Source organism: Ceratotherium simum, chromosome 17 (assembly GCF_057802395.1).
Source record: "Ceratotherium simum simum isolate JZ-2026a chromosome 17, ASM5780239v1, whole genome shotgun sequence".
Classification (NCBI taxonomy): Eukaryota; Metazoa; Chordata; class Mammalia; order Perissodactyla; family Rhinocerotidae; genus Ceratotherium; species Ceratotherium simum.
The window spans coordinates 31,484,528-31,508,211 of record NC_141916.1 but is presented as its reverse complement, the minus strand read 5'-3'; the positions used below and the strand labels follow the sequence as shown (position 1 = coordinate 31,508,211).

Here is a 23,684-nt window from a genome sequence, read left to right as displayed (position 1 = left end):
ATATTCATGGTTCTTCATTTGCAAAAACAAGGAACCGTGTCAAGTTCATTACCTCACTTTTAGCAACAGTCACATTCTCATTAGTAGGAGTCATTCAGGAGTGCTTATTAGATCAAGAGGGGTAGAGACAAAAATAAAATAAGCAGGCATTTAAAAAATGTCCAGAGGATAAGAAACTGGCCTTTTAAAGAATAAAACAGGCCAAACTTAAAAGATAGGAATTACTCAACCTTTCTAGTTTTAAAACTACTTAAAGTTAGGAGGATGTCTCAAAGACCCAAGAAACACTGAAATATTTCTCTGGTAAAAAAAATCTGATCTTAAATGTTTTCATCAACTGAATTTTCAGGAGAAAGTGTAATATCTGACAATCAAGACTACGTCTCTGATCCTTTGCCTAGAAATTACTAAGAGAGGAGGACAAGCAGTAATTGTGGTTGTGTGATAAACAGAACACAGCATGGGAACTGCTAATCTTGGGATTGAAGACAAGTAAAAGAAAATTTTTATAAATATTTCATAGAATCAGTTGATTTTGCCCCTTGACACATCAGCAGATTGAATACTGCTGGCAATTCCCCATACATAGTCTGAAAAAAATTTTTGGGGGAGGGGAGGGGTCTGTCCCTGACACACGCCACTCTCATCAAAAGAATATGCTTAATACCATCTTGCGTGAGGCCAGTGCACCACCCAAGCCAGCTGTTTGTGTTTGACAACAGCATTAAGGGAAGCCTTGTGGAAGTCACTACTACCCTCTATGACTCAAACTTCAAAATGTTGGATATCTACTTTCAACTTCCCTAATTTTTCTTCATAACCCATATGAATTTATCCAATACTTTTTCAAATTTCATTTTATTTTTAATGTGTAACTTGTAACTTCTCTTGAAACACAGACCATATGTTCTATGCTGGGCAAAAGGATGTCACGTTTTAATGTGAAATGATATTTAATTTTTAACGATGCCCCCTGGCTCTCCACAACCCTATCTATACTCTCAATGCTTCCTAATATTTGTGAAACACAATTAATAGATGGCTTAGGCAAAATAATGCTTAGATTCATGGCACGGAATTCTCTGAAGTCCCTGCCAACTTTATGTTCCATGAAATAGTACGAAATTCCATCTTTGTCAATGAGTACTTCTGTCCTCATGAAAGGAAAAAAGGAAAAGTCAGCTTCAGTTTTTCCGTTGGGTTTAAAATGGCAGAGAAATCTTTCTGATACTGAGTTATACTCCTTTAGTTAGGACACTTTTTAAAAACAAAAATCGTACTTCACAATGAATTATTCTAGGGTTTACATTTAAGATTGCCATAAGGAGCATAATGCAATGTTACTTTTCAGTAATTACAGTGAATAACTGAACATTCAGAAATTATTAAATGCCTGCTTTGAGAGGTCATGGGCCTGTTATACTCAAGGGTTTGTGTCAGTATTCATTTTCTGTGATTGGTGAGGAAAAAGAAAACTCTGCATTACTATCAACTTCTTGTCTTTCTGCACAGAAATCATGAGGTTCTGGTGCCACAATGTCAACAGCAGATAGCCTCTGCTTAAAGAGTTCACCTGCAAATTAGAATTCTTTTTAGTTAGAGGCAAAACAAAAACAAAAACAAAACAAGACAAAAAAATACACAATAAAAATCCAATGTTGACAACAAAATCCCAATCTCTATAGCTTTTGTTGGGGGAGGGCAAAAGACAATTTGACCAGATAAAAGAAAGAACTGCATCATTTTTGAGTGGTACACATAGTCACAGCCAGCTGTCTCTTTTTACTTCTTAAAAAAGTCTTTGATACATTAAGCTCCTAGGAGACTATTGCTTTAGCCAAATCTCATTTTCATCTATGTTAAATCTATAATGGTACATTTTCAAGAGTATTATATAACTCCTGTGATGATGGTGGGAGTATCAAACTCTTTGAGAGGCTGAAAGAAAATCTATTTTAATTGAAAATATTTTCCAGAAGCACACAAATAAAAGAATCAGTGTTTAGCTCCATTTTGTCAGGAAGGGAGGAATGAAATTTGTTCAACAAGGCATTATACTATTCATATGGCTATTAAAGCACTGAAAGTCATACCATTCTCTGAACAGGCATAGACAATTTCATTCTTTCTACTTCCTCAGTTTCCAGAAACACAGAGTTAACTGCCACTCCTTGAAGGGGCTCCAAGGATAAGTGGGAATACAACAGAATGATGCTTCAGCAAGTTATCAGAGAGACCTCTGAGGTTACATAAAAGACATCATTTACATACTTCTTTCCTTAAATATGCTACAACTACAGCATCACCACTCCTGTGACTTTGATCTATTTAAATAAAGTGAGACAGGCAAGCAAGAGAGGCAGACCAAAGAAATTCCCCATTCGCTGCCACCTTTTTCTCCAGAGAAAAAATTGCTTTTGAATAACTCCTACATTTGAAGGGAAAGAAAGAAAAGGAGGGGGCACTCAGGTGATAAATATCAGTTTATTTGGGAAAGAACGAGTTAGGAACTAGGTACAAGTGTATAAAATTGTGTGGATTGGTAATTTTACTTGTTTCTTTATTGAATGAACAGCTAACATGGTAGTAAGGCTTCAGGTGCTAGAATCAGTCAAACCTGGGTTCAAATCACGGCTCCACCCATCACTAGCTATGCAATCACAAGCAAGGTATTTAACCTCTCAGTTTTCTCAACTGAAAATGACAATAGTTATGATACAAAAGTAATGTGTCTATACCCCCTCATGGTTAAGATCAAATGCAAAAATGCATCTCAATGTCCAGCACTTAATAAGTACTCAGTAAATATTGACTGCTAATATGATTATTTATTGTATGGACTATATTCCACTTCCAGACAAGACTGGACAAGACTCATAATTCTCTGAGGGAAAAACTGGTGTCAGGGTTGGGGAATCTCTAATTTGAATTCAAGAATCCAGAGATTTAATTTCAATAAATGAAACTATTATAATTAATGGCACCACTAAAGTAAATATACTGTTTTAATTATGTAAATCAGGTAGCATCTCAGATTTACTATTTTTAATTTAATACTTACCTTTTCTTGGATAAAGAGAAAAGAGATGAGAAGTAAAATAGCAACATAAGCAGCAAGATACAAATTAACTTTTTTTTCCATTAAGGCAATAAAGAGAGACAAAAATCATAACAACTTCGTAGTTATACTCCATTCAATTTGTTATCGTTTTTCCTATTCTAAGAGAAGAGGAATGTCAAGTAGGAATAGGATGGACATAAACTCACAGAAACAGAAGGAAACAAAACTACAGAAAGCATCTCTTGATACAGTATAAGGATTAACCTTGAAGTCTAAAACTGAAAATTAATTTTGCGGTTTATAAGGCCAACAGTGTGTAAAAAAGAAATGATCATGGATTTTAAGTTAATTTAAAAAGGCATGGCAATTGTACCTGCTTCTTTTAAAGTGCTGCATTTCTGATATATAGACGTCCTCAAGGTGGGTGCCCTTACATTATACAGTCTTAGCTTCTCAATCCGGGAGTCAAAGACCCGAAGCAAAGGATCCTTCTCTTCCCACTGAGACATAATTTTATTATCAATAAAGGTGGCAAACATCTGTGTTTCAATGAACCGTGAAAGAAATGGCAGGTAAGGCTCAGGCTGGTCAGACAGAAACGAAGCCTGTAATCAGATGATTAGAAAATTATTATTGCAAAGAGACCATCTCAATATTACACGATAAATCTGAAAATTATCTGTTGCGAAGGTCACTCTTCTTTAACCTTATAACACACAAAACTGACACTTGAAATTCAAAAATCCTTAAAAATTCACTTTCCTTCCTTTCTTCTAAATTCATGGAATTTAGGTCACCTCAGTCTTTAGCACCGATCCCACCTTTCAAAATTGATTTACATTTTGATCCTCACGACCATTATGCAGAAAAGAGAGCACCATTAATGAAAGATGGTGATCAGTTGCTACACGATCGTCAATCATCCTCTTCACTTACCATTAAATTGGACCCCTTTCCCCAGCTGGCTGTAATTTCTGCTTTCTATTCCTAGCCTATGCAAGATACCTCCAGGTCATAAGGCAATGAGGTGATTAACGGATACAATAATGATATACACATGAGTAAGAACCTTAAAAAAAACCAACGTGGAATTTGTGCTTACGGGTGAAATCTTTTTGTTCTTTTTTAAAGTGGATGTTTTTTAGGCCACAACTCTGTTAGAGACTGATGGATGAGTGTTAATTCAAGATTAAACTCCTTCCAGACCTGTGCTGACAGAATAGTCTGGGCCTTAACAACTAAGAAAAGCATAGCCTGAAAAACCATCTGGAGCAAGCCAAGCCTTTGGAAAACATGTACAACCAGCCGCCCGTTCCTGTTAGCAGCTTGTCTGCTGCACGGGATGGCTCAGTAAATGGTAATCAGTTCCTATCTCAAAGTGTTGCTTTTTTTCCTGTGGTTCCTCAGGTCCATGTGTGTACAGGAATTCTAGCCGCAGTTTGGTACTAGCTGTAACTTGGAAGTGAATTACTATTTCAGCTGCTGGGTTGGTTCTGCTTTTCCTTCTGTGGAGTAGATGCAGTGTGGCAGAAGCCAGAAGGGGAGAGGTGGAAGGGTAAGTTCTGACATAAGGTTACTCTCCTTAATACTCACCAGCTTCTTTCTAGCATATTTATTTTTCATTGTGAAATTTAGGAAGCCTTTTAAAAACTTCCCAAAGTTTTCTGAGAAACCCAAACTCAATTAAGTGCCTCCATAGTTTAGATGTAATTACATAAATGCAAATTGCCGAGAGAGGCTCTTGGTAGTCTCTAGAAATCAGCTCACTTCTTCAAAAGGTATTTTACAGATAAACATCAATTTTACTTTTTACGAAGCAAACAACCTTTTTTTAAAATGGGCCAAATGTCTGGCTTTTCATACTCAGACCTTCCTGGACTACAACCTCTAAGGTCAGCAAAGACTTGGCTTGCAGGACTACTATGTGATAGTCCTGTAAATTTTCCTAGTGAAAAACGAGATGACTACAAGCCTTCCGGAATCCAACACGAAACTTTCATTCCTCTAGGGGTTATACAAAAAGAATTCCATTTATAGTTTGAAGCTACATAAAGATTAGGAAGGAAGAAAGTACCAGTGCTCAATTTAGATAAGAATTTGAATTGCCGCAAGGATAAATCACGAGTATACAGAGATTAGTTCCAAGCTGGACAGGAAAAAACGTGGAAAAATGGTTAAGCTTAATGAGAAAGGAACCTAAGAGCAGGAATACATTTGGAAAAGGGAAGTCTTCTTAATTTATTAAAGAAGTTTTTCTCAAATATAACGTGCATTGGAACTTAATGGTTCAACATAGTTTATATCCTCCATCTGAAAAAATATCTGATGAAATCATAAAATAATCTTTTATACTACCTACCTTTGGAAAAATTTTTTATTAATACTTATTTGTCAGATGCTCCAAGATTGTAGATTAGTCTCTTAGAATGTATTAGTCCCTTTGAGCGGTCTTTCATGACGCAAAGACACCATTTAGCGAAAAGCCATAATTCAATCTAACAGCAATATCATGCCTCAGCAACCAGAGGCAGAGGAATGAACTATACCCTGGTGACTCAAAAGAGTTAGTGCCCAACCCTAAGTGCTTTGTCTGAAAAAAAAAAAATCTGATGGCTATGTCAAGAAAATCTGGCAGAATACTCTATAGTAAACCTTATATAGAAGCTTCAACTTCAGCAGGACAATCAGACAAAGCTTCTTCCAAGGTTTACTATAGAGTATATTCTTCTGCCAGATTTTCTTGACATAGCCATCAGCTTTTCTTTCTATCTTCCCTTTCCAAAAACTGGAACAGAGCCTCAGACTTACAGTCATAAAACCTAATTTATTCACTCTTTCTGTCTTTTGATCCAAGAATGAGTTAAAAATTTGGCTTCTGAAACTAAACTGTTTGTTACCTCTACATGGACAAGTTGTGACTGCACTTTAGGTTGAAGACAAAGTATAAGGATTTATTAGAAAAGGAATAAGCCTCACTGAACTAGACTTGATCCTAAAATAAGAGTAAATAAAACTTTTACAAGGTCAGATAGTATTACCAGATCTGAAAAACCTGTGAAATTTAAGAGTTTCTATAATTCAAGCATTTTCTAAGTACAGAAAATTTTAAAATGAGGGTAAAGGCAATTTAACACAATTCAATGACTAGCTTAATGAGCTAGATGATTTGCTTTCCTGTGAAATTATTTCCTCTAGTGTAAAATACTGGTAAAGAAAAGTTCTTAATGGGAAGGGAGAGAGGAAAAATCTGAGTTTAAAAAAGTTGACAAAATCAACAATATGGCCACTAAGAACCATAAGAAGGGAAGCTATGGATCTTTTTACTTTGTCAAAGTTCTGCATCTGTTCCCGGTTGGTCAGCCAGGATTCCATGTCCTGGGCAGTCTGAATCACAAACGCTTCGTAATCTGCAAACATCTGTGTAAACCGGTTAGCAAAGACCTCTCTGAGCTGGACATTGAGTTGGTAGTCCCTTAGTTCTGCCTCTTCACATTGCAATTTTACATCCTTTTCTTTTTCACCCAGAGGGGCAGAGAGGTCCATTTTTTCCACGGTCACACCGGTCCGCTTGGCCAGAGCCTGGAGGCGGGCTATGGTTTCATTGCCCTTGAGTAACTCGTACATGCTGATGTTATTAGCGGAGACGTTGCCATTCTTCTTGTCATTGACCAAGTCTTTCAGAACCAGATTCTTCAGTTTGGTGGCACTCTCACTGCAATGCAGGCTGCCCTCAGGAGGGATCCCAAATTGAAGAAGAACCTCAGAGAGTTCCTGGATAAAATCCACTTTATTGGGGAACTGTGGAAATTCTTCAGGCAACTCAATAAAATGGTTGTCAATATCCACAAAACACAAATTAGCCTGAAAAAGAAAAAAGAAATACAAAGGTTTTAAAATACAGGAATTTTATGCTCTAAAATATTCTTGGCAACTATTATAAACAATATCATAGATTACACTGCCTTTTATGTTAACCTATGTAATAGTCCTATAAATTCTCCTAGTGAAAAATGAGATGATTCCTCAAGGTTAAGAATTTTTTATTCTTTAAAATAAATCTCTGTTGCGAGCATTTTTCATTATGTGAGTATTTTTATACCACATTTACTACATGAATAATTTTCTTTGGGTCTTATCTATTTATTATAATGTTGACATGATTCAGTCACATATGGCATCCATTAGGCCTTTCTACAGTGGTAAAGGTACACAGGCTCACAGTACCTCACAATTAGAAGGCAGTGGGTAAAATTTTCACTGAATGAGCCTGTACTTTCTATGCCATTCCACTGCTCTAACACCATTTGTAATTTAGAATTAACAATAATTGCTAAAATTTAGCAGCTGTAGTACCCCAAAATGGGAAGAAATTGGCAAGGAGCAATCCAATTCACAGAAAATCCACAAATTTTCATTTTATCCAAAATTAACTTCAACCTCTTGGACAGCAAAACCATTTTAGGAGTCGTTAGACAGCAGGAGGCAGAGAGAGGTAGTGGAGGCAAATGCTTAGAGAACTGTAAGTGATTAATCTTTGGATAATTAAGAGTTGTCTTGGGAGATTTTTTTTTTTTTGTGAGGAAGATCAGCCCTGAGCTAACATCCATGCTAATCCTCCTCTTTTTTGCTGAGGAAGACTGGCTCTGAGCTAACATCTGTTGCCAATCCTCCTCCTTTTTTTTTTTTCCCCCCGAAGCCCCAGTAGACAGTTGTATGTCATAGTTGCACATCCTTCTAGTTGCTGTAGGTGGGACGCGGCCTCAGCATGGCCAGAGAAGCGGTGCGTCAGTGCGCGCCCAGGATCCCAACCCGGGCCGCCAGTGCACACTTAACCGCTAAGCCATGGGGCCGGCCCCGGGAGATATTTTTGAGTTAAGGAAGAGAGGAAATAGAAACCAGAGGAAATATTTTTTTGAGTTTGCTTACACTCTAGATTTTGAATAAAAAGACTTTTAAATATTTCCCAAATAGATATGCAAAATTCAAGAGGGCAAGTACCTGCATAAAATTCTGATTACTCCTCAGGTACTTGATTATAGCAGACTTCAAAACTGTATTTTACCTTTATTGTTCATACCCTCTTAATCAGAACAAGGCTGTCAGTGTAAAGGAAGACTGTGCTCCTAGACTGGGTAGGAAGGGGGTCGAAGGTGTAGCCCATCAATAAAACTGATCCTGACTGCATTAGTGGCTGAACATAGGGCATGGGGTGCAAGTCAATAAACAGAATAGGAAGCTTCACACCTCGTGTTTCCTGGTTTCTCTCTCTCCCACCCCCAACCCCCCAGGTCAGCAAGGAGAGAATTTATACTGTCTTCTGATCTTGAATTCCAAGGTAAGGTGAGAAGAGGAGAGTAAACAGTGGGGTCTGTTTTTCTCTTCTGATCCCTGCTCTTCATGCTAGATGCTGATGAGCAAGAAGGGCAGTAAAGCTCCAAATTAAGCTCTATAAAAACTCAAGATTTTCCCCCATCCCAAAACAGAGAATCAATAATGATTCTTCAAGCCCGAAGTAACCCTTGAATGCAACCCTTTAATTCTGCAGATGAAGAAATTGAGGCCCAAGAAGGTAGGTGACTTCCTGACACCTATTCCAGATATGCATCCTCAAACAGCCTAGTGGCTTAAGGAATTTTTTTCTCTCCATTTTTCCTCATCTCCAATGTCAAAAGTTTTCTCTAAATAAAGTAAGAGCTGAAGTCACATCTTGCTGAAGACAGCAGTGCTGTCTACAGTTTTCTATAAATCCACATCTTTATATGTTTCTACAGTCTCACTGGAAAGCAGGATATATTGAAACGCTTAAAGGGAGAAAGTAGGTCACCATAACCCAATCTTTAAAAATGGAAGAAAAAAATTTCAACTTGCTAATCTAAATGTTAACCAGCAACCTCCCACCACTTACACTTTGTACTGTCTCCTTCATTAATGCCTTCCTGCTATCCTTTTCTATCCCTCTCCTTCTCCTATGAAAAGAGAAAATGATACATTTGGGGACATTTTAAAGCTTGTTCTGCTCAGGTAATCGCTGCTGAGCTGAAAGCGTCTGGCAAGGCGGGTGTTCCAGCACCACCCCTGGGGCCCGTCTGCACGTTCCCACGAGTCTCTCCTATCCTCCATGTCTGCTTAGCAGCGCCCAAGTTGGGGCTTTGATTATCACAAAGCAGAAACAGGAAATAGGAACTTGTGTTATAAAAAGTTATCGAAGAAAAACCAAAGAGCCCTTTTTCTAAAACAAGAATTCCATACAATAGGATATCCTGATAAGTCACTTTCTCACTTCTAATACCATTAAATTTAAAAAATTCTATAAGAACAGCTCAAGAAGTATTACATACGCAATGAAAAACATACTCAACATCCAATTTTATGTTGTTTTAGGACTAAATATTTCTATATTTTTACTGATCAACACTGCCCAGAAGCCTTCATGATATGTAATTACTTCCAATTAAAAACAACATTCCCTTGTAAGGGAGCAAAGACCCGAAGCTGACTTCTCTCTTCTGCTATGAAGCCTTCCTATGTCCCTATCTTAAAGGCATATTGATTTTCTCTGTATATATTCTTAGTTCATTCATTCCTCTAACTTATTTTTTTTACCTTGTGTTATTAATATTTGTAAATGACTTATTTTGGAAAGTAGAAATCAATTCTTATTTATCTTGATGTCTCCCAGTGTATCCTACACTAGTAGTATAAGGGACAACACTTTGCTGAATGAATAAATAAGGCTCAAGGAGATGGTCATTTTGTGGAACCCTAAAAATGTAGGCAGGAGGAAGAAGTATCCACGAACGTGAGGCTAGGGCAGCTCTGTCCATGCTTAGTAAGGGATCTAATTTCTCAATGGCCTTAAGCTGGCATAAGGGTAAGCCAGAGGAAAACATTTAAACCATTCCCATAGAATCTCAGGGCAAGACATGGCAAAAAGAAAGGTGGCAAAAGCAATTCTGTTTCCATTTCTCTCTTGATTTTTTGTCCACCATTTACTGTGAAGATGAGCAAGAATGGTAGAAAGTGAGGTACTATTCTATGCAATTAATTCTCAGTGCTATATCTTTCCACCATCACTCTCCCCACTCCACCCTCCAAAAAGCAATTTAACAAATGGTTACCTGTGCCTATCATTTTGGAATCATGGGGAAAGCGAGTGGGTGGTTAATTATAAGTCATTTAGTTACATTAGTTAGCTAACAGATAAAATCATACCTTCTTAAAATAATCATTTCATAAACTTATCATTTTCACAACTATTTTAAGAAGCCCTGTCACTATTTTTAGATATTATTTTATTTTACAGTTTTCAGGGAAAGGGGGGTGGTGAGTATTACTAGTAAGTGTATTTAAGTCACTTTTTAAAATGGCTATTTTTATACCCACTTCCTCCCCCAAATTACGTGAAATACATTATTTCATCTCATTGTAAAATGATACCAGAGCAAGGTGATATACTGTTAAGCCTTTTCTTCTAAAACAGCACTGTACTAATCTATACTTTCTATACAGAAGCACTGCTATTGTCACACCTGATTCAGGTTATTTCATATTATTCTACTCTATGAATAGATGGGTATGTATATTTATTAAATAGTGTTGATTCAGTGAATAGAAAACTAGGAAATCAGAGACATTATTGCTAGAGCTTTCAAAATTTTTAAGTTCATCTTTAGAGTCAGAGGATATGCACAGAGACAGCAAGATTTCCCAACTACAAATACATCAAGGTGGCATTTAAAAATTCTCAACCATTATTACTCATGCAAAACTGGAAAGATAATAGTTACACACCTAAACAAATGGTCTTATAAAATATCATTTGATTCACATACAAACAGACCAAATATTCAACAAGAAACTAAAACATGTCACTGTTTAAAGTCTTTAAAACAAAATGCATTCGGCTGGTCTATTTCTTTTTCCTTGAAAATTTAAAGGATTTACTTCTTTGAACCAAGAAGATACTTAGATTAATTTAGTAGAAGAGAAAACAAGAGAGTTCAAGTAATAGAAAAAAGAGGGATAACAGGGACACACAAGCTCAAAAAGAACAAGACAGTTTACATGTGTGCTTTATACGATCTGAATCAAGCTATTTCCTTCTGAACAAAAATGTTAATTTTGGTAGGGAAACACTCATTAGAATAAAGTAAGCAATGGATGATTACAGGAATCATTACTGGCTATAATGGCTGTGGCTTAGTGTGTTATTTTAAATTCACTTATTAAAATGAGAATCTCCATGAGAAATAAGAGTAAGTAAAAGTGAAACACAGCATGAAAGATTTTATTAAGAAAGGGGCCAATTAAATAGCTAATAATGTAATGTAATTAACCATTTTATGTTTTTTAATAGGCCATGGCACTCTCATCAATATTCCATTTCAAAGGCTTTACAACTGTAATTCTGAGGCACCATTAACAACTGCTAAAAATTAGATTCAAAATGCTTTCAGGAATTCCTGTTTATTTTCTTCTTAACATTAGAAAATACAATACAAAGAAAGCCTCGTAACCTTAAGGTGACCTAAAAACTAGTGGTTAAAATTTTTATCTCGGCCACCTAGCCACGCTGACATCTAGAAAAAGTTGACAACTAACCTTAGGTCTTAAGACAAAGAATACTGAAGTATTTGCTATTTCCATCATCCCTAGCTTGCTGAAGGATGTTACTTTTCATTAGATGGAGGTCAAGAATTAAATTCACCTCAATTAATACAATGATTTTAAAGGATGTTAAAATTGGACTGTATCGTTTAAATACAAAATTTATAACATAAATGGAGGAAAAGAAATGAAATGTTATTAGAATAATAAAGCAACTAGAGAATACTACTATTGCTCCATCTTTACAAATTTACAGCTGTGAAAATTTGCCATTGTCCTGTTTTGAACCACATTTAATTGGCGACTAGGTCAGGGTAACCACCAGGAGTCAGGATCTGCATTCTATGGCGCAGGCTCTGCCCTAGACCTACTTGGGAGAATCAGAACAGTCAGAGACACGGTTTGGACAAAGACAATGCTATTGAACAAAAGTAGCCTTGACCTAAATCAACAAACAGCAAATGCTTCATCGTTCGTTATAAGTTTTACCTCTTGAGGAAGTTCTAGTTTAGAACGGTCAGTTCCTTCTTTTGACTGAAGGCCCATCAGATAAGGGACGGGAGCATCAAGAAAATGTAGCAGAGAAGCAGGGAGGATGGGCACGTAAACATGCTGCCACTGAAATGGGAACAAAAGCGTGGTGATGCCTTCCGCCACGGTCATCAGGCGTTGATAATCTGCACAGAACAAGGAAAAATGGAGGAGAAGAGTCCAAGTAAAAACACAATCACTGCATTAAGCTTGAAAATATCAATTTCCAGAAAAAATTCTTATGCTAATAAATAAATAAAATGTTTCTTTATGACCATGCAGAAAACAGGTCAGTTCTACCCCACCATAATTAAAGAGTTAAATGGTTTCACTTGAATGGTTTTAAGGGGTATGGGTAGGTGGGAAACATCAGCATACCTATTGCTTCTGAAATCACTGGTGTGTGAATTTACATTCTCTTAAACGCAGAGGAAATGAGAACTAATAAAATTGCTCTTGGCACCTCTCCCATTGAAAACGTATAAGAACATCGCTACTGATCACTTTTTGTATACAGGCATATCTATACAATCCCCAATTCGGAGGCTTTGTTTCTTGTATATATCATCACAGCTATAGCCTATATTTATCTTGATTATATTTATCTTAGCCTTTATTTTGTGGGTACAAGAAATCAATAGATATGTACATTCATAGTCACACTTCCTATGCTTTAATCCCCAATGATAGAACCACCAAATCTAGGGACAAAGTGAAAGTTACCAGAAAATTAAAGGTTGTTTTTTGTCACTGTGTTTCGTTTACATGAACTAATTTGTCAAAACTAAAAACTGTCTACAATAGTTAAGTGCCCTCTTTTTCTTCAGTTTCACTGAGCTATAATTGACATATAACATTGTATTTTTTAGGGGTAAAACATGATGATTTGATATATGTATATATTGCAAAATGACTACCACAATAAGTTTAGTTAACACCCATCACCTCACACAATTACATATAAAGTGCCTTCTTAAACCACTCTGCCATGGATGCGTTATACGTACGTATGTCTCTCATCCCTACTTAAATCCTTGGAGGCAGAGCTGTTTCAGAATTGATTATTATTATTATTTTTTAATTCAGAAAGGTAATAGTGTGCATACACTGTATACATGAAATATCTAGGGCAGCACTCTGTAATCAAACACAGTAATATTTCTGTAGCAACCTATATGAGTGTCCCAGTAGGGCAGATAACCAAAGAATTTAACGAGGGTCACTTTGGTTCAGGTTTGGCTTTGCCAATAAATGAGCTACAAAAAGAATGTTTGGTTTTCAGAATTTTTTTGGATTTGAGAATTGGAGAGAAGGGATATTGTGGAATTGTAACAATCCTGTCACAGAATTCACTGTGCACAAATACAGTAAAACCTGAGGGAGTAAGACTTTGGAAGAGTCTTTTAAGAAAGGTTAAAGAAAATGATCAGATGCTATTTGGGTCACATCAACTCAAAGAACACTTGACGAGGCAAAAAAGGCAAGTTTTCCATTTAAAGAATCTTCTTGTATTGTTTTATAATTTGTAAATGACTACCTTTAATAGCCTATAATGAGATTTTGGTAATGAATCATCAGCCATCCATAGCCCAAGTGCACTTAAAAATTTTCATATTTGATTCATTATTAAAACTTAAATTTTAGGTGTAAACCTGTTTACAGGAATTCTAAAAAACAAATACCAGGTGGCCTGAGGGGTGGGGTCAGTCATATGAACTCAAAGAGCTATTTTGACCCAATTACCTGAGGTGGGGATATGAAGTGATAAATAAATGAAAAGCAACAGGATATATTGGAGTATACGAGGAAGCCATTTGGTTTAAAACTAACTGGCCCAGGGGCCGGCCCCGTGGCTTAGCAGTTAAGTGTGCGCGCTCCGCTGCTGGCGGCCCGGGTTCGGATCCCGGGCGCGCACCGACGCACCGCTTCTTCGGCCATGCTGAAGCCGCGTCCCACATACAGCAACTAGAAGGTTGTGCAGCTATGACATACAACTATCTACTGGGGCTTTGGTGGGAAAAAATAAATAAATAAAATCTTTAAAAAATAAATAAATAAATAAATAAATAAAACTAACTGGCCTGACCTTGTCTTTCCACAAGGGCCTGACGTGGCTCCTTGAGCATGCATTGAACATCTGCTTTAAATATTTACTATGTTCCAAAGACAAGAATGAGGCTCCTAAAGATAGAGATGTAACCTCCCCCATATCAGCATTTCTTTCAGGATAAGCATCTCTCCCTAAAGTAAGGATTAATTACTGACCTCCTTGTGACCTTGTGACCACTCACCCTGTGACCACTGACCTGCTGTGTTCACTCATTTGCTGTACCAGCAAAGCAATCTCGTGACTACTGTAAAAGGGACATTCCTATCATATGTGAGGTATGCTCTTTGTAATCACTCTGTACACCCTACTTCTTTGGTGCCCTTCTTTCCTTGGGGAAGGGCTAGACATCAGATCTGGCTCATAATAAACTCACCTCAATTTTGATTTATAGATTGATTATGGATTATTTGTGTCAACAGAGGATACCAGGACACACACACACACACACACACACATCAGCTGAGGCCCAGAGAATCTGGGCTGAGATGGCTGGTATTCTGTGAAGACAGGGAGGCAAGGGGTGGGGCGGGGTGAGAGGTGTGGTCAAAGGAGATCAGAGGATCAGCTACTTACCACTCTGCCAGTGATCAGGTAGATGTCTGAGCTGTAGGAGACAAGGGTCTTTCATCACGAGGGTGGGGGTTGATGGAGTGCTGACCTGAAATCTGCTGAATGCCCCACTGGAAACCATGGTGTAGTCAGAACCACCTGAAGCTCTGCACTATGACAAGACTCCATTATGGTGCTTGCCCCATGGGCTTTCTCCTCCACTGTGGGCTCCTTGAGGGCCGAGTGGTATCTGTTTTATCTCATTTTGCCCACAAAGCACAGGGCCTAGTTCACGGCCAGTGCTGACCAAAATTTACTGACGCTACTGAATGTTATACTTTTCTCCTCTTATTGCAATAGAGAGTCCTAACAAAACACACATACAAAAAGGAGTAGGAAGGCATGCAGATAAGTACTTATAAAAAGACCAAATCTAGGGAAACGTCCTTAGGATTCTCTTCTGTGGCCATCTATTTCAATCAAGGATTGGAGTCTTTTTTATTTTTGTAACCTCAGCACTTAGCACAGTATCTGGGATATAACAGATGCCAAAAAATATTTTTGAATAAATAAATGAATTAGTGGGGTAACACTATATAATTTTGCTGGCTATCCATAATTTAAACACACTCGAGATTAGATTTTGTTCACATGAGACTAAAGAACCACTAATTTTTCAACAGGAGAAAATGCTAACTACTCAGACGAGAAACTATTCACTCAAAAATCACACTTCCTGGATATTCATATATGCAGTTAATTCTGTGCACGCCCAGGCAGTTTATAAAGAAAATTCAAATATCCATTTACTAAGCCATGGATATTGTTCATTATACAGAGAATTGTTACCAAGTAACTCATTCTAACTATGCATAAGTAGACCTTATAGGGATTAGAACTACTGTTTAGAAACAAATATCACATTTTAACAATTTTTCCTCCTCTATATTAAATGTAGAGATTTTAATGGTGAAACATAATGCAAGTTTTCTAAGGTCCTTCAGAGTAGGAAAGGACTCTCAAGAAGCTTCCACAGCTTTTTGGAAGTGACTAGAGAATGGAAAGTGCAATGTGCCCCACCAGGAAGGCATATTCCACATGTCCCTCCTCAAGTTTGAGGAGAACAGAGCTCATTGAAAAGTAAGAGAAAGAAAAACATAACTTCATATGCACTTCACTTAAGTATTTTATGATTTGACTGTATTCAAAATGTACAATATGTCCCAGGTAGATGGGCTATTAGAAAAACAACTTGACTGTTCTTGTCTATACTGGCTAACTTTTTTAAAAAATTGCTATTAGTTTTACTGTGGGTTTCCATGGAGTTTTATTGTCATAAAAATAGTTACAGAAAAACTATTATCAGGGTTTGTTTCTTTGGGGGGGGGTACTGTTAATTATAAATTCATTTTCTAAGACAATCACTTCCTTAATAAAAGGTCAACATTTCTAACTCAGCTAGCTTCTTAAAAAAAAAAAACCTAAGATCTAGGTTTAAAAAAAGAATTATATTTTCTACCATACTAAATGGGAGGAAAAAAACTACTTAATAGTCCTTAAATAATTTAAAGTAGGGGGATATTCCTCCTCCAATCCCTTACCTCCAACTTCTAAACACCTTACTGAAGAATAATTTTTTAAAGGAAAAGGAGGAGTGAGAAGATTCATTTTGTTAAGAAGTACTCAGTAATCATTTACTCTGTCAATGCTCTTCAGTCAGAAACCCCGGGAACACACCTGGATTTGAACAATTGGGTTGATGACTCACTGGAGAGGGAGAACACACACTGTGGGTACTATGGGGTGCCCTGGTAGGAGGGTTTGGAGAGAACCTACTGTAGGATTGGGACTTGGTTTGGATGATTTTGGGGAGGGTCCAAGGAAGTGGAGCCTTGCTCTGGATTGGACGCTGTCAGAAACCAAGGCACTTCTCTCCTGGGTATCTCAATAAATCTGATCTGTAGGGACGGCAGACTAAAGTGGGGATAAAGCTGTAACTGGTGAGGGAAGTGAAGTAGCAGTTAGCAATTTAGCAAGAGAGGAGGAGGTTTGGTATTCTGTGGGTTGCACAGTGACCTTGCTTGTAGTGGATGTTCCTGAGAGACTGTTTATGTTCTATAGCAGAACAACACAGCTTAGTTGTGAGCATCACATCAGTCTGCAATAACAGTGAGGCCCAGCTGTGAGAGTCAGATCAGTTCCCGGATGCCAGGGGCTGCATTTTTTTCTCAATTATAAGCCAGACACAGGTGAAATGCTCGGAGATTTAAACAGTCAGATCCTGTGCCCGTTATCTATTTATTGCCTCTCAGCTCCAAATTCACTCAGTACACAGTCTACGATAATGGAGTGAACTGGAAGCATTTTCTTTTACAGTAAGCATATGTTAAGCTTTGCCAGTAGAGGGCACTAGAGAGACACTGCAGGAAGAAGGGGTTTCTCTTCCAGGTGTGCAATATCCAGTGTTTTGTTTGTTCTTGCTCCTGTTACATGGTCCATCAGTGGTGTGGATATGTGAGGACACCTGGTGGTACATTTCCCCAGCCACATGCCCAGTGTGAGCAGTCGCAGCAACTGGGCCAGTGGTTACCTTCCCATGGAACCTCCTAACATGGACACTGCACACTCAGCTCTCACACCATGGTGGTGCCCTGACAACTTCTGTGCACCCGCTCACCAGCCACAGCTCACTTGTGCCTAGGAGGTTCGTTTTCTGCTTGCCCGGTAACTGAGGATCAGCTCTGGCCCAGGCAACCCATTTACCTTCTCCACCATCCAATGAGCTGCAGCCATACTTTCTTCAATGAGGTATGAGAATCTCAGCCTTGGGAAGTGGGCCCCCCTTTCAAGTTTGTCCTTCCTAGGGTACCCTTTAGAGTTTTCTTCATGTCTTTATAGTTACTTTCCATGTATTGCTTAATAATTCTTCATATTACATTAAATCTGTCTCCTGATTGGACCTAGGCTGAAAGGCAGAGAGTTTTAAGCAGTCAAACCAAATCCCTAACATCTTGGCTATTTTATTTACTGTTGATGGGAAAAATGTTCAATCTCATAGTGTAACTGCAGGCCCTCCAGGACCAGTTCAACTGACCCCATCTTATCAACAGAATGATTAAGAATTGCCTTTCAGAAAATTTGCAAAGTGATGTAGCCAGCGCACAGGCCAAAGAAGAAATCTTGACCTGAAATGACCTCAGAACCAAAGATTCTCCTCCCCATGGAACCAAAGGACCAGGACATGATTGGAACTTAAAAGTCAGACTCTTGTCAGAAGTGAGGGGATCCATCATTCAGGAAGATCCAGTGTTAAAATTCCTTCCCCACCTTACCATAAATGTTTAAAACCTCATCATAAATGTTTAGAATCTTATCATAAATGTTTAGAACCTTATAAGTCTTTAGAATCTTTCCATAAATGCATAATCAAAACCTGTCCTGGCCCCGTGGCTTAGTGGTTAAGTGCGTGTGCTCCGCTGCTGGCGGCCTGGGTTCGGATTCCAGGCGCGCACCAACGCACCACTTCTCCGGCCACGCTGAGGCCGCGTCCCACCTACAGCAACTAGAAGGATGTGCAGCTATGACATACAACTATCTACTGGGGCTTTGGGGGAAAAAATAAATAAATAAAATTATTAAAACAAAAAACAAAAAACCTGTCCTGGGGCTGGCCCCGTGGCGTAGTGGTTAAGTGCGCGTGCTCCGCTGCTGGTGGCCCGGGGTTCAGATCCTAGGCACGCACCCATGCACCGCTTGTCAGGCCATGCTGTGGTGGCATCCCACATAAAGTGGAGGAAGATGGGCACAGATGTTAGCCCAGGGCCAGTCTTCCTCAGTAAAAAGAGGAGGATTGGTGTGGATGTTAACTCAGGGCTGATCTGCCTCACAAAAAAATTAATTAATTAATTATAAACCAAAAAAACCCTGTCCTGCCAGTGTTTCTATGTGCCAGCCTGTTCTCCCTAACCTCTTAAATTTCACCCCAAATCCTGAATCAGAGAGATAGATCTCAGGGCACATGCTCCCTGTCTCCCTGCAGATTGATCTCACAGAATAAAGTTGATTTGTCCCCCAAAAGCTGATGCCATAATTAATTGGCTTGTTTATGTGCCTCAGGTAGGAGAATCTCATTTTTGTGCGGTAACAATAGAAAACACAAACACTTTAAGTGATGGCAACTAGCACCTTGGGCTATATTCTTGCTTTGATTATAGAAAACTTTCACATGGGAAGTGAAAATAAATTATACATTTTCCCTTCTTCTACTAGACACTGAAAGACTGATTTACATGGTCTATTTTTCCTTCACCACAATTCCACCCACTTGTGGGTGTTCTATGTCTACTCCTCTTTCTAGCTCTGTGTTCTCTTCAAGATGGGTTGAAATGACACACACTTTTTAATAATGCAATTATTTAGTAGAAACAAGACAATTCTTTTTAACTGAATCAAGAAATAAAAGGTAGAGTTTTCTTCTTTACACGTTTAATTTAAATATTTTAGGAAAATTTATTATTTCTTTGATACTCAAAGTGATGAATGTGTAAAAGAATTTATTTTCATATTTAAGACATGCCTCAGCATGGCATATGAGGCTCTTCATGATTTGGCCCCTTTCCTGCCTCATTTCTTACTACCCCATATGCAGTCAAATCATCTGCTTGCAATTCACTTACTGAATGTGATATGTTTTCACAGGTCCCTGTGATTCTGTATCCCCTTCTCCTCTGCCCAGAATGTCCCTCTCCCTTGCACTGCCTGGCTAAGTTCCACTTTTTCCTTAGGCAACGGTTCCTTTGGAAAGCCTTCCCTAAACACTTCTTATCAGCACTGGAGCCTCTTTCACATGCTTCCACAGTACCCAGTCTTTATTTCCATCACAGCAATTATTCATCTCACTAAAACTATTAAAATCCTATTATAATTAACTCTTTCTGTGTCTCTCTTCCCTACTGCACCATCATCTGCTGGAGAGCAATGACTGTATTTTTAAATCTCATAATTTGTAGCATTTGGTATATGGCCCACTACAATAGTCAGTGGTCAATAAACATGTATTGAAAAATTAATATGTTAACATCTAAGGCATGTAAAATGAAACTATTTCAACGTTAAAAAAATTATGCTTGACCATGTTATATAATAAAACATACTGTCAAAAATTTGCCTAGCAGTGGCTTAGGCACAGACCCTGAGATGTCCCTGGCTTCTGCCATCTCATCCCCTGGGCTTGGCCCCAGTCCACCAGCATCACTGTGGAGAACAAGTTCAGGCCCACAGGGACAGCTGAGGGGCCTGGGCTGGGGCTGAGGTTGGGGGTATGGGACTGTAGCACAGGCTAGGGAGCTGGCTAAGTGGCACAGCAGCTCCACTGTTGGCTGGTGGCACAGTGCCCCAGAAAAAGGCCACATCTAATGGGATTTATGTACTGTGAAGCACTGCCAATGAAGTGTGAGGCTGGTGGTGTCCAGCACACCTCCAGGGGACGTCCTGATGCAGCTGGAAGATTACACACACCGATGACCCCAGGGGCAGTGACTGGTTACTACCTGAACCATGCTGGCTTTGAGACCTTGCACCCAGGCATAATGCAGCTCATCTCCTGAGCTCCATAAATTCATCTCGGATATTGCCAACGATGCCTTAAAGTACTGCAAAATAAAGGGCACAGCCTCTGGCAGCTCTCGAAGCAGGGGCAAGGACTGCAAGTACTCTAACAACAGAGAACTTGACGCGTGCCCTCAGCAAGTATGTCATCAATGGGAAGAAGCTGCACTACTTCATCTGACCTACCCGACCTAAACGTACTTGTCCATCCCCACGTCCTCACACCAACCTGTTTTCATACTAAACTTTATCGTGACCAAAAAAACACTGCCTAAAGTTCATGAAAACGTCATAAAAGGCAAAGTACAAATGCAAATTAAGATAAAAAAAAAAATCACCCTCAAGGCCGGCCCGGTGGCGTAGCGGTTAAGTGAGCTGAGCATGCTCCGCTGCCGTGGCCACAGGGTTCGAAGGTTTGGATCCCAGGCGCACACCAATGCACTGCTTGTCAAACCTTGCTGTGGCGGCGTCCCATGTAAAGTAGAGGAACATGGGCACGGATGTTAGCCCAGGGCCAGTCTTCCTCAGCAAAAAGAGGAGGATTGGCATTGGATGTTAGCTGAGGGCTAATCTTCCTCACACACACACACACACACACACACACAAAAATTCACCCTCAGTGATGGGTGAAAAGTGAGCTACATTATGCTTTTCAGATTGACAAAGACTGAAAAAGAAAACCACAGTAAATGTGTGGAGGAAAGGGTATTCTTATACATTCCTTTATGGCAGTATAAATTGCTAGAGCTTTCTATTTGGCAATATTTATCAAAAGCATAAAAATATACAGATCATTTGACTCAGCATTCCCAATTCTAGGAATTTACCACATAAACATACAAAAACATACATACATGGATGCTTATGTATAAAGTATCATTTATAACAGTAAACTATTTGTAATGCCCTAAATATCTAACAAAAGAAATCTGGTTGAAATAATTATGGCCAGTTATGTAACGGCATATACTGGAGCTTTAAAAGCAGACCTAGCTTATTAACATGGAAAACCAAAGTGTGTTTGGCAGCAGCAGGAAGTAGCTAAGTATCAAAAACTTGCAGAAATTTCACTTCTGGGTATATGTCCAAAAGAACTGAAAGGAGAGTCTTGAAGAGATATTTTCACATCTATGTTTATAGCAGCATTATTCACAGTAGCGAAAGGTGGAAGCAGCCCAAGTGTCGATCGCTGGATGAATGGATAAACAAAATGTGAAGTATACATACAACAGAATATTAGTAAACCTTAAAAAGGAAGGAAATTCTGACACATGCTACAACATGCATGAACCCTGAGGACATTATGCTAAGTGAAATAAGCCAGTCACTAAAAGACAAATACTATTTGATTCCACTTATATGAGGTATCTAAAGTAGTCAATTCACAGAAACAAGAAATAGAATGGTGGTTGTTAGGGGCTGGGAGGAGGGGGAAATGTAGAGTTATTGTTTAATGGGTACAGAGTTTCAGTTTTGCAAGATAAAAAAGTTCTGGAGACTGGTTGCACAACAATGTGAATATATTAATGCGACTAAACCCTTCACTAAGAAATAGCTAAGATGGTCAATTTTATGTCACGTGTTTTTTTACCACAATTTTAAAAACTTGCTGAACTAACCTATATGGAGATAATCTGTGGGCAATGGAATCCATAAAAAAAAGATAAACTATGAGAATACATAATTCTAATTTGACTTGAAAAAGACTTTTTATTTGACCTGAGATGACTTTTTAAAAAAGTATACATGTGTTTCAAAGTCAAATAGGGCTTGCAAAATAGGTAGTGAAATAAGGACTAAGAATTGTTTTCTATATTAAAGGTTCTTGTTTAATTCAGAATTTTAAGAGTAACAAGTACATTAATCACAACAGTTAGCTATGACATTCTGTAGAGCCTCCAAAAAATCATCAGCAATGGATTAACATGAGGCTTTTTTTTTTTGCTGAGGAAGATTTGCCCTGAGCTAATGTCTGTTGCCAATATTCCTCTATTTTCTCCTATGTGAGCCGCCACCACAGCATGGCCACTGATGAGTGGTGTAGGTCTGCGCCCAGGAACTGAACCTGGGCCACCGAAGTGGGGCGCACTAAACTAACTACTAGGCCACCGGGGCTGGCCCAACATGAGGCATTTTTAAAGAAAACTATTTAAAATAAAAATATAGCTCCAGCTATCCCACTACTGGGTATCTACCCAATGAACCTGAAATCAACAATCCAAAGAGGCTTATGCACCCCTATGTTCACTGCAGCATTATTCACTATAGCCAAGACATGGAAGCAACCTAAGTGTCCCTCAACTGATGACTGGATAAAGATGTGGTGTATATACATATCATGGACTACTACTCAGCTATAAAAAAAAGACAAAATCGTGCCATTTGCAACAATATGGATGGACCTGGAGGGTATTATGTTAAGTGAAATAAGCCAGAAAGAGAAAGACAAACACTGCATGATTTTACTCATATGTGGAAGATAAACCAACACACAGACAGACAGAACTGTTTGGTGGTTACCAGGGGCAAGGGGGGTGGAGGGATGCATTTATATGGTGACTGACAAACAATAATGTACAACAAAAATTGCACAATAAAAAAATAGCTCTCTCTAAATATAAACATATCTATAAACTCATAAAAGTATAATTTTCTTTTCTTTTTTTATTTTTTTGCTGAGGAAGATTTGTCCTGAGCTAACACCTGTTGCCAATCTTCCTCTTTTTGTATGTGAGCCACCACAACAGCATGGCCACTAACAGATGAGTGATGGAGGTCCGCACCCGGGAACCGAACCCAGGCCGCTGAAGTGGAATGCGCCAAACTTAACCACTAGGCCACCAGGGCTGGCCCAAAATATAATTTTCTAATACCCATGAGGACCTGTGAAAAGTACTCTCTCTTACTGCTTCAACAGAGGTTAAAACAAAAACAAAATAAAGTATCTATGCACATACTATGTAGTTAAATTATTTAATGTAGGTTAAATATAATTAGTAATTGTTGGTAAAACAGAAAACAGATCTGGATTATTTTCCTAATTTATATTATTAATAGTTAAATTATTATGCCTAGCAGTTGTCATATTCTATAATAATTGCCACAATCAATCTGTTCTATTTTAATTTTAGTTCAGTGATCTTTTTTAAGCACTTCTATTTATGGCAGCGTGGTTGACTACAGCTCCTAAACTAAACTAAAAATGCTAAATAAAATAAT

The 23,684-nt window shown here is 38.4% G+C and overlaps 1 protein-coding gene across 7 annotated transcripts in view; it reads right to left on the bottom strand.

Annotated features, from left to right (window-relative positions):
- The window catches only part of DENND5B (DENN domain containing 5B), a 193,235-nt gene that overhangs the window by 62,706 nt on the left and 106,845 nt on the right, over nucleotides 1–23,684 (bottom strand). For 6 of the 7 annotated variants that reach the window (XM_087442600.1, XM_087442596.1, XM_087442594.1 and 3 more), the window contains 3 exons: nucleotides 12,158–12,345; nucleotides 6,386–6,922; nucleotides 3,435–3,666 (listed from right to left, as the gene is read on the bottom strand). In XM_087442600.1, coding sequence (XP_087298726.1) covers nucleotides 3,435–3,666; nucleotides 6,386–6,922; nucleotides 12,158–12,345 — 957 coding nt within the window. Of the gene's footprint in view, nucleotides 1–1,486; nucleotides 1,574–3,434; nucleotides 3,667–6,385; nucleotides 6,923–12,157; nucleotides 12,346–23,684 lie in introns of all 7 variants that reach the window. The other variant, XM_087442601.1, reaches the window with a different exon arrangement.